We start from the raw sequence: 12440 nt of genomic DNA on the forward strand, positions 1-12440 counted from the left end.
GCTTTTCCAAAGGAAATTCAATCACCTCTCTTTGATCAATATTAGCAAATTATGACTAATTAGGTCCATTAGCTGAGACTCCATTTGAAACCACTCTGCTGGAGGTGCCCTGCAACGCTGTAGCGACTGGTATATTATTAAACCATAACTGTCACGAACAACTTTTATCGTATTTACTAGGTGAATCAGACACGCTGATTCCGATTTTGTACTCAAAATAAAGATTAGTCCACTAACTTTCAGAGTAATGAAGGCTTTTTTACAGCATTTTAATATCAGTCTCGAAAACAACACGATCGGCACAACAAGCTCCACCCATAAATACGTGACGTAACCTAGCTTTTTAGGAACAGAAGTTACATAGGGATGTTTAGACCGATTTAGAATAATAGAGATGGGTGTTTTAAAATCCATTAATATCTAAATTCAGCCTTAAAAATAATATCAGTCTTTTCTGAAAGGTAGATAAGCTATTTAGCATTGCATATTCAAAACAGCGCGATAACAACGCTAGCTTGTGATAAAACCGCGCTTTTTGAGCTCATTTTTCTCGGCGTTCAGCCCATTTAAACGTCATGTAACAAGCTACGAGCCATTTTAAATATTTTATATACCTTTCATAAAAAACTGAAATTATTTTACAGGCTGGATTTAGATAATAATGTGTTTTAAGACACCCATCGCTATTATTCTAAATCGGACTAAACATTTTTAACTTCCGTTCCTGAAAAAGCTAGGTTTCATCACATATTTATGGGCGGAGCTTGTAATGCCGATTGTGTTGTTTTCGAAACGGATATTGAAACGCTTTAAAAAAGCCTAAATGACTTTGAAGGTTAGTGGACTAATCTTTATTTTGAGTACAAAATCAGAATCAGCGTGTCTGATTTACCTAATAAATATGATAAAAGTTGTCCGTGACAGTTACGGTTTAAACAGAACTGGAATACTATTACAAGCATGACTGGTAGAGTGTCCCATAGAGGACTAGTTTAACATCACATTCATCTAGAGCCATTCTCAATCACACAAACTATTTAAATACCATGTCGTATTCATGCTACATATCAATTGTAGACTGTAGGTTATAGTACATGTTTCACAACATTTAAAATCAGCGACTGGCGTAGACCAAACCAACGAATGCAAACAACTATCAGCCATTGATTTATATTAAGAAGATTTTGGATACGCTACATTCAATCTTTAAATAAGAAAAATTTTAGAGTAACTAAGTCTCTCGAGAAAACCAGCCAGCCTAAGGTAATATAGCACACGGAGCTAAGGAGCTAAGGCGGAACAGGGTAAAGTTATGTTTAATATAACCTATTAACATTATGTAAGACTGTCTTTTATACAGTGACTAAACAACAAATTGATATCAGGAAGACATGGAAATGACTTACCAACAGTGGGGTACGATGGCATTGCGTCCCCACCTGCGAGTGAAGTCTGCTGACTATTTACAGCGTAAGAATGATGTCGGTTTCTCGGACGCCGTGGATGCATGTATCGGCAAGCAAGAGCGCATGGCAAATCATTCAGGTTGTTCCAGAGAGACGTGAAAAAGCCACGTACTTTCTTGAGTGAAACTTCAGCAAGCAGAACAAGAGCTGAAGTGAGTTGCTGATTGGTGCCAGCATAGGAAGTGGTGAGAGGTGATACGTATATAGGATAACCTGTAGGTACATCAATATATAAGATAACCTGTAAGTACATCAAAATATAAGATATCCTAAGTATACTAATATAGGAAGTAGTCAGAGGTGACATGTAAGTCTAACCTGGCTAACCTGTAAGTATATCAATATATAAAATAACCTGTAAGTATATCAATATATAAAATAACCTGTAAGTATATCAATATAGGAGGTGGTCATAGAAGAGATGTATATATGATAACATGTGAGTATACCAGTATAGCAGGTGGTCATAGGAGAGATGTATATATGATAACATGTGAGTATACCAGTATAGCAGGTAATCGTAGGGATGCATATTACAAAACAAAAACCTAGAAGATAAACTGACAGGATGTGAGCTTACCAATCGGTTGATCACAAGATGAATTAATCATATTTCTCAAAGCTTGTTTGGCATTTTGAATTGATCCTCTCTCCGGATTGCGGTTCCTTAGAAACACCAATTCTTGTTGCTGTCCTGCCCACAATCCTCGCACGCATTCTCTGTTTACCTGCCAAATGGAAAGGAAACTCACCTGAAGCACAGAAAGTATGTACAAGTGTTGGTGACTATCTAGAGTCTAGACCAAAACATTGCTACATTTAAAGCTGACTATTAATCTTCAAATCCTTCTTTTACCATCAAATCTATCAACAAATTTCAGCAACAAATAGGGTGGAGTTACGGAAATATCAATAGGAGAGAAAAAGGATGAAGTTTCTAAAAAATTCACATGAGATATAATAATATTGAAGATAAATTTATGTAACGAAAACATGAATTACAAATTATATAGTGCCCATTATTAGAGTATAAATAAAAATATTATATTGTAAATAATACCAAACATACCACAATTAGTTTCATATATACTAGATTGTATATAAATTGCCAGATATATTATATACAGTGCTGTAAAACATTATGCTGTATATATTGCCATACATAGTATGAGGTACAAATATGAAGTAGTAAATATAGTATACATAGTGATATATAATGTATATATTGTATATGATGACAGATATAGTTGGCCTATATATCAGGACAGCAAATATATTATACATAGTGATAGATATATTGTATATGATGTATATGATGGCAGGTATAGTTGGCCTATATATCAGGACAGCAAATATATTATACATAGTGATATATAATGTATATATTGTATATGATGACAGATATAGTTGGCCTATATATCAGGACAGCAAATATATTATACATAGTGATAGATATATTGTATATGATGTATATGATGGCAGGTATAGTTGGCCTATATATCAGGACAGCAAATATATTATACGTAGTGATAGATATATTGCATATGATGTATATGATGGCAGATATAGTTGGCCTATATATCAGGACAGATATCACATATACAGTGCTAGATATTTTATACATAGTGACAGATGTATCATTAGGAAAAAATTTAGACCAGTACATGAAAAATGATAATACTAATCTGAGTGACGGTCGGCGAAGTTCTTTGTTGAACAAACAAATATTCTCACCTTGATTATTCTGAAGCTGAGGTGTCGCTTGTTAAGCATGATAATCTTGTATAGATTAGAGCCCTCATCAAATACATGTCTGCAAGAAACATATAGTATGTAGTGGTGCTGGGCACTACTTCTTGGCCAACGTGTTATAACTCGGCCCCCTCCGGTCGAGTTTTTCAAGTATCGGGTAGCTGGTAGTGCTTGGCAAGAGTACTTCTTGGCCAACGGGTTTTTCGGGTATCGGATTTGTTGATACGGGTTTTATGTCTGCGATTTTCAAACATCGGACATCTTAAAATTTACAATGCAATTATAATTCTATTCAAGTTATTATTTTTTACTATTTTCTATCGACCGATATTCGTGTTCGCAGCGCTAACAAGCGGGTTGTTAAACTGCTCATAGCGCAGGGAGCAATAGACCGAGTTTTTGTCCACTCTACTCGACGGATTCGTGTACCCGCAAGTCAAAACCCGAACCCGCAAAATCGAAATGCTCAAAATTTTTATTACCCGAGACTCGAGAGAAGATAGACCCGCGAGTTCAACGAGTTTTATTTCCTGTGCCCAACACTACTACGTAGTATAACTTTTCTCAACCTTATAGTATGTAGTACAACCCTTCTCAACCTTATATTATGTAGTATAACCCTTCTCAACCTTATAGTATGTAGTATAACCCTTCTCAACCTTATAGCATGTAGTACAACCCTTCTCAACCTTAGAGTATAACCCTTCTCAACCTTATAGTATGTAGTATAACCCTTCTCAACCTTATAGTATGTAGTATAATCATTTTCAACCTTATAGTATGTAGTATAACCCTTCTCAACCTTATAGTATGTAGTATAACTCTTCTCAACCTTATAGTATGTAGTATAACCCTTCTCAACCTTATAGTATGTAGTATAACCCTTCTCAACCTTATAGTATGTAGTATAATCATTTTCAACCTTATAGTATGTAGTATAACCCTTCTCAACCTTATAGTATGTAGTATAACCCTTCTCAACCTTATAGTATGTAGTATAACCCTTCTCAACCTTATAGTATGTAGTACAACCCTTCTCAACTTCATAGTATATGTAAATACATTACATGTATTTTATTGAAGAAAGTTCTTAATTTCAAGCATGACAAAACTATTATTGACTCTTTGATACATACCTTGGTAATAGACCACATGAGAATAAACAAAACTTGAACTTTAGTTAGGTGTCATGACTCGAAATAACCTGCTGAACATGGCAATGACAGTCCAGGTGTACTTATAGAAAGAGTACCTGAGGGCAAGCAGAGATGGTCTGTTAGCGAGAACAGCATTTCTCCAGTCTGGGTCAGCCTCGTGAGTGATGACAAGCTCTCTGATGTGAGTCAGCATTGCGCTATAGAGCACCACATTATCTGAGTTTTCTTCAGCCAATGAGAAATGGTCCTGGAGCATACGTGTCACAGATTTGCTTTTTAATTTTAAAGCCTAGTTCCCATATCCACCACAAGCACCCGTGGCAGAATCGCGGAGCTTACCGCCCAGATTACCGGGATTGGCGAGATTACCGCCAAGGTATCGCAACCGATATGGAAACCTCGCTTAACTCACAAAATGTATAGTTAGCCAGAGGCTATATTTAGTTGTAACTAGAGCGCTATCAGATCACTCTATCTAAAGTCATCCCGGCTGTAAAAGCAACTTTCCACACTAAACCCAGTCTAACCCACCTAATAAACAATGATTTACTATAACATATGGTGAGATTAAGGACTAATATAGAAAAACCATAGAATAAAACAAATTGTTTAGTTTCAAAATTTACTTCATAGAGTGTGACAATCAAAATAGCTAAAGAATTTGGCCAACCCAGGTTTGTTTCAAGGCACTTGCATCAGAAGTACCCGGGCGCTCATGTCAAAATGGTGCGATTAAGCTACGCTTGCCAAGATAGACAAGAGATAACTAGGGAGGCGAGGGATATGTATTAGATGTTTTCTACATACACTCAACTAACCTGATGTAACTTCAGAGCCATGCGAATAGCAGGAGAGATAACTTTTCTTAGCAACTCCATGTCATTAAATATCCACTCGTCTGGACCTGTATAACACCCTAACTGAGTAGATTCCAGCCGTTAGATAACCCATGCTATTCACAGACTAAGATTATTTTACCATCGTTGGGTGGCTTGAATCACCACACAACAATCATAACAGCAACCAAACTGTAAATACAATTACACCGAATAACACCAAAATTTCTGGAACATCAGAAACTACCTTTGAAAATCCTAAGAAAAAAAGAAAAATTGTATTGAACGCTTCAACACGGTATAACTAATAATTTGAAAATTAGCAGGCATTATTTTATGAAGAAGCTCAATGCCATGACACCTTAGTTATCAAGCTATTCCCATTTCAAAAAACCTATGAAACTGCAAGACATGGTAGAGTAGATTAGGACATGATAACAAATGACTCCATAACTAAACAGCACTTTTTCGACATCAATGAGTGTTGACAGATTAAGTCTTAAACAGAAGTAGATAGATACATATACTTATGAAAATGCATTTAGTTTTTATACTTTATGCTTGTATGGTACCTGTTATTCTGAAATCTCCTTTAAAGAGTGAATGGAGGCCATGTAAGAAGAATTCTACATTTACTGAAGCGCAGTTGTTGTGGGCGGCAGTTGCCAATGCCCTTCTTGCCACTAGACTGAGAGCATAACACAGTCTAATTAGCCGTGACTCCGCATCATAGTTGATAGCCAATTTTACCTACAGCAAAGACGTGAAGGTTGCTAATTACCTACAGCAAAGACATGAAGATTGTTAATTTAAAACATGAAGGTTGCTAATTTACCTGCAGAAAAGATACGAAGTTTGTTATTTTGTCTACAGCAAAGACATGCAGGTTGCTAATAACACCGCATACAAATAGATAGCAGCCTCAAGACTAAAGAGTGAAGAGAACAGGCATGTGATGCAATATTTTTTATAGTTTTATTGTTTCATTTACTGAACGGTAACAAGAAAGTAGATGCTGGCCGAGTTGCACCATTTTTATTATAACTAAGGCATTTGTTTATCTGAGATTTTATTTGGAAAAAGGGAATGCTGACAACTGATGAAAACAATGGCTCTCCCAAACACTGTTTCCATATGCAGAAAAGGAGTAAAGGATTCAGATGAGGTAAACTTACCTTTGGACCATGAGATTTGGAGAGACAGTGGTGGAACCAGGTGAGATAAACTTACCTTTGGATCATGAGACTTGGAGAGACAGTAGTAGATCGAGGTGAGGTAAGCTTACCTTTGGATCATGAGATTTGGAGAGGCAGTAATGGATCCAGGTGAGGTAAACTTACCTTTGGACCATGAGATTTGGAGAGACAGTGGTGGATCCAGGTGAGATAAACTTACCTTTGGATCATGAGACTTGGAGAGACAGTAGTAGATCGAGGTGAGGTAAGCTTACCTTTGGATCATGAGATTTGGAGAGACAGTAGTAGATCGAGGTGAGGTAAGCTTTTCTTTGGATCATGAGACTTGGAGAGACAGTAGTAGATCGAGGTGAGGTAAGCTTACCTTTGGATCATGAGATTTGGAGAGGCAGTAATGGATCCAGGTGAGGTAAGCTTACCTTTGGATCATGAGATTTGGAGAGGCAGTAGTGGATCCAGGTGAGGTAAACACGACTGAACTGCCGCTGTGTCAGCTTGTGGGCAATCCTGTCAAAATCCTCATCTAACTCAGGAGAGAAAACACTGGCCATGTCTTCATTGGTGTCAATATTTGATGTGATTCCATCCTCTTTAATCCACTCAGCTAACTTACTTGAGCGAATTGTGTAGAATATTACACTCTAAAATAACAATTGTGTATTGCAATTCATTATTAACAGGGTGGTGTTTGAATAAATTCAGCAAACAACACAAAACAACTTAATCTTTTTAGCGTGCAGCTATTGCTCTAAAACGAACCAAATAATATAAAAAAGATAAAAAATAACAGCGTAATGGTATGATGCGCTTCATTAAACATGCAAAGAGGGCCATCTCTGTGAAGCAGAAGAGTTGCCTGTGAGTTTTTAATTTGAATGCTAACTCTTTTGAACTACTTTTTAAAGCTCTCACACACATAAATAAAGAAATATAAGTATTGGCACTAAATTTAATAGTATCTGTGAATAATGATCTGCCAGGTCAAGATAACAGTTGGTTACGCAACCATTTTGTACGAGACTAGCTTGTAGATTTAAACAACCATTTTTATCAGCTGTTATGCTGCTTGTAACTTCTGAAAAATTTTGGTAAACGTATCTTAGCTTACGTAAGTCACCAGCAGATGTACTTGTGTTACCAGAAAAGCTAATTGATTAAAATGATGAAACATAAATTAATAGTGCATTACTAGTATTCATGTTATTAGTACTAGTATTCATGTTATTAGTACTAGTAATCATGTTATTATTACTAGTATTCATGTTATTAGTACTTGTATTCATGTTATTATTACTAGTATTCATGTTATTATTACTAGTATTCATGTTATTAGTACTAGTATTCACGTTATTAGTACTAGTATTCACGTTATTATTACTAGTATTCATGTTATTATTACTAGTATTCATGTTATTATTACTAGTATTCATGTTATTATTACTAGTATTCATGTTATTATTACTAGTATTCACGTTATTAGTACTAGTATTCATGTTATTATTACTAGTATTCACGTTATTAGTACTAGTATTCATGTTATTATTACTAGTATTCATGTTATTATTACTAGTATTCATGTTATTATTACTAGTATTCATGTTATTATTACTAGTATTCACGTTATTAGTACTAGTATTCACATTATTATTACTAGTATTCATGTTATTATTACTAGTATTCATGTTATTATTACTAGTATTCATGTTATTATTACTAGTATTCATGTTATTATTACTAGTATTCATGTTATTATTACTAGTATTCATGTTATTATGCAGTATAGTTTACTCCTCACACTTGTAACTAGGGGAACTAATAAGCATACTTTAGGAACTTATTAAGGTCTTTAGGAAGGTGATTAAGGTACTAATCTACACGACATGAACCTGAAGACACTCCCACAACCGTCTCCTCTCATAATCAGTGCAACCTAACACGAATAATAGTGCTACAACATCAGGAGAACAGGTTCAGTCAGCAGAGATCAACCTGAACAGTCCGACTGATGGTTTTAACTTGTTTAACATCTGGTATGATGAAATCTATTTTTATAGCTTTGTAGATTTCAAACGGGTTTTTGTCCAATAATTTATAGAATATGAAGAACATAGAATATTAATTATTTTATTATTATTTATTATTATTTTATTTATTATATATTATATTATAGAAGCGCTAATGAATGTATAGCGCTTCAAATGGCTCTTGCAAATTTTTGTGGTTACTTAGAAATAGTGATAAATTAGACCTCTGTCGACCAGCAGTTTAAATTTGATAGCATGCGGTCTTCATCAATAAGACGCGACTAACCTTGACATAGTAGGTGATGAGCACCTTGCGAAGGTCATAGACTTGAAGCATGCCAGCAGCATTGTTGTCCGTAATACTGTAGCCATTCAGCACGTACATAGTAACAGTTACCTCCCACGCGAGCCAACGCTCTCCAAAGGCAGCGTTCACAGACAGGAAGTGAGGCAGCTGACCGGGTGAGCAGCAACAGAACCCCTTGTCATCCTCTACTCCTTCAGTAATAGCCTCTACCTCCCTTTGCTGACAATACGTTCCTGCACAGAAGAAACACCCACTTAAACCTCCCTTATAATCACAATGGTACTCATTATAACTTGCGAGCAACTCGTAGAACATAGATCATAATCCTATACAACTTCACGGTTTCTCAAAGGCTAATTGGTTAAAGGTTTTTCAGAGCAATTGTTTTGGACGCATAACCTAACCATAACCTAACCGTGGTAATTTCCTCATCATTAAAAAAATGGCTAGCATAAAGCATTGTTGTCAAGTAAATCAACATGGCGGAGCAAACATTTTAACTAAAGGCTGTATTGCCTGCTCACAGTTTAGTCTGGGACAATTGGTCTGGCACCAACTGGACAATTGGTCTAACGGCGATTGATCTGATTCCAATTGGCCAAAATGTAATCCTTCTAAGATCAACACGCCTAATGGTATGATTGGTCCAATGAAACGCTTAGTTTAAAACCAATTGCCGTTAGACCAATCGTATCGTACCCGTGTTGTTTCATGAAATAACAACACATGAACTAGGGCTAATCTAATGTATGTAAGCCAAGGCTGGTGCCATCCACTGCTATGAGTTTGGGCTGAATGCAGTTAACATATAAAGAAAGGATACTTCTAATGTCATAAATTTAAAATGTGAATATATGTCCCGCTGGTTGAAATGTAAAATTACTACTAGATATCCGAGCCATAATGAGATTCTCTAGACGAATAGACAAATAAATGGTGCGCAGTTCCTACCCCTGAACTCAAGACCTCTCAACTGAAAGGTAACAAGACCATTGCCCATCTCGACGATGTGAACGAGGGCATTTAAATACTCTGAGGCCATGATGAACATGTCACCCTGATGAGCCTCTCCCCATCGTCCCATCATCAGGTCGCCTACAAGCATAATACAAATTGGACCCGATGACGAGCTTGCACCTGCAATAGATATATGTTATGCTTTCACATGTTAGTCCATCAGCATATACCAACTACTGCTGTTATTTCACATGTTAGCCCATGAGCATATACCGACTACTGCTGTTATTTCACATGTTAGCCCATCAGCATATACCAACTACTGCTGTTATTTCACATGTTAGCCCATGAGCATATACCAACTACTGCTGTTATTTCACATGTTAGCCCATCAGCATATACCAACTACTGCTGTTATTTCACATGTTAGCCCATCAGCATATACCAACTACTGCTGTTATTTCACATGTTAGCCTATCAGACTATAACAGCCACAGCTGTGATTTGTAATATATTTGCTACATTATATTATACCAAACATCAGCAGAGACCTGACAGAACAAAAACTGTAGAGAATACATCGTAATACTAAAAAAGTTGTAAAACTGCTTTAAATTGAGCTCTCTTACCACAAAGACTCTTCTGTAGAGATCGAGTAAGATGCTCATAAAAAATTGAATTAAGGTTGTTATCATCTGTGCCCAAATTACTGTCCACTTGGGAAGCGAGACGAATGTTGGAGTGGTCTACCCTCTTTGTACTGCAAACAATGCGAATAGTTAACATTTGAAAGTGGAAAAATGAAAGAACCAGGAGCACAGGCTACAAAGTAATCTAGTATTCCAATCAGAACTGGTTTTTACTAATCTTCATATGCTGCAAGGTTATCACTATGAGATAAATGGTAGGAACTAGGCTATCATCTCAGACTAGTAGACTTAGATATAATGATGGAAGACAGGCTAATCCAGAATGTTCTCAAAATAGAACAAAGTACTTGTATAAAGTTCCTTGAAAGTATCATAATTAAAATTTGTAAAAAATGTTTGTTTAAACATGGAAATTTTTCAGTATTTAATATGAAAAGCAAAACAAAGCGTACTTGTAGTATGGATAGGCAAAACCAAGTCTAATTGCTGTTCATATAATAAAGTAGATAAAGAATAAGTTATTAGTTGAGCGCATGCAGGCATCATTCATCAGAGTCTACCATTGTAAACACTTGATGACTCCAGGAAACACAAACTTAGAATAGGAAAAAAAGTGTTGCAATAGTCACGGCTTTGAGGAGTCTCAACAAATTCAAATGGAGATTTGTCTCCCATAGTTTTCAAGTTGTCAAATAGGATACTGACATGGTATATCTATTAGTATACACACAACAGTTTGTGTCCACGTATGTACAGTGTAGAATCAAGCGATCAGACTTTTTAAATCAGATAAAGACGAGTAGTTACAATTACTGCTGACTCTCAAAATGTTACAAGATTAGCGATGACAGCAACAAACAAAATAGCCCTAAATAATTTATTAAAATAATGCTACAGAAACTCAACAGAGTAACAAAGCATCTAAAGTTGATCAATAATGAATATTTGTAATTTGGTCTTAATTATTAATTATTGGCAAGTCTCTTTGAAGTTTCTTTGAAGTCTCAACGAAGTCTCTAGGAAGTAAGTCTCTAGGAAGTAAATCTTTATGAAGTAAGACTCTAGGAAGTAAATCTCTATGAAGTAAGTTGCAACGAAGTAAGTCTTTACGAAGGAAGTCTGTAGAAAGTAAGTCTATATGAAGTAAGTCACTAGGAAGTCTCTGCGAAATCTCTATGAAGATATTGAACACAGTAAACTAATAAAATTAAAATCAAATTTAGATTACACTAGGTAGAAATTACAAGTGAATGATTATGAATTAATGCGGAGTTATCTGCCCAGAATCAGTTTTTTCAGCATGTTAAAATTATTTTATATGTTTCTGAAATGTCATACGATATTTTATGTTATCAACCTTTGATCAGATTATACCTTGAGCAATAGAACAGTTCACTGATATAATTTTACAGAAATTTAAAATAAATACACCTCAAATTTCTAAGCATCAAAGAAAAACATTAGTTCTTTCAACAAGAGTAGAAAAAAGTTCGGACTATTTTTATAAAGTCAAAGAGGCAGTTGCTTATATTCACAAAGGTCAAAAAGGCTGTAGCCTATATTTGCAACGGTCAAAGGCAGCTGCTCATATTTCAAAGGCCAAAGAGGCAGCTGCCTCTATATGCAAAGGTTGCTAAAAGCAATGCTGCAGGATCACTTACTTGTAGTCTCTCTCCCAGAACTTGATGGGTCTCATATAAGAGTTGAGAAAGACAGCGCTTCCAAGGAAAGGGTTGAGAGGCGTGTAGAGGAGGGCTGAGAGCGCTGCTTGTACAAATAGCATACAAGCGTGTGGCACGCTGAGGGGCTGGGCAAATGCATGAAATGCTGAGCCCCAGGCCAGTTGCCATGGCGCTATGTATACAAATATGAACTTACACTTGAGATAGAAATCCACAAACTACAAAAGATAGCGAGTGGAAGGTAAGATATGAGACTTACCAAATATCTATTACAAATATGACATCTAACATATGACTAGGTGAAAGAGTTCTAACAGTTCCTCTAAAGAAACTACTGGCAGACTCTCAGCGTCAGTATCAGTCTATAGACAGACCACATCGGAAGTTCACTACCCGTCTCAAAAATGGCTGCC

At 36.0% G+C, this 12440-nt stretch overlaps 1 protein-coding gene across 1 annotated transcript in view; it reads right to left on the bottom strand.

Annotated features, from left to right (window-relative positions):
- Nucleotides 1–12440, bottom strand: part of LOC137399844 (pecanex-like protein 1) — a 37822-nt gene that overhangs the window by 3081 nt on the left and 22301 nt on the right. The window contains exons 12-22 of the mRNA XM_068086082.1: nucleotides 12007–12245; nucleotides 10325–10455; nucleotides 9690–9833; nucleotides 8718–8971; nucleotides 6827–7048; nucleotides 5784–5961; nucleotides 5194–5279; nucleotides 4471–4622; nucleotides 3201–3279; nucleotides 2047–2194; nucleotides 1407–1679 (exon numbers count right to left, since the gene is read on the bottom strand). Coding sequence (XP_067942183.1) covers nucleotides 1407–1679; nucleotides 2047–2194; nucleotides 3201–3279; nucleotides 4471–4622; nucleotides 5194–5279; nucleotides 5784–5961; nucleotides 6827–7048; nucleotides 8718–8971; nucleotides 9690–9833; nucleotides 10325–10455; nucleotides 12007–12245 — 1906 coding nt within the window. The remainder of the gene's footprint in view (nucleotides 1–1406; nucleotides 1680–2046; nucleotides 2195–3200; nucleotides 3280–4470; nucleotides 4623–5193; nucleotides 5280–5783; nucleotides 5962–6826; nucleotides 7049–8717; nucleotides 8972–9689; nucleotides 9834–10324; nucleotides 10456–12006; nucleotides 12246–12440) is intronic.

The sequence above is a fragment of the Watersipora subatra genome, chromosome 7, assembly GCF_963576615.1.
Source record: "Watersipora subatra chromosome 7, tzWatSuba1.1, whole genome shotgun sequence".
Classification (NCBI taxonomy): Eukaryota; Metazoa; Bryozoa; class Gymnolaemata; order Cheilostomatida; family Watersiporidae; genus Watersipora; species Watersipora subatra.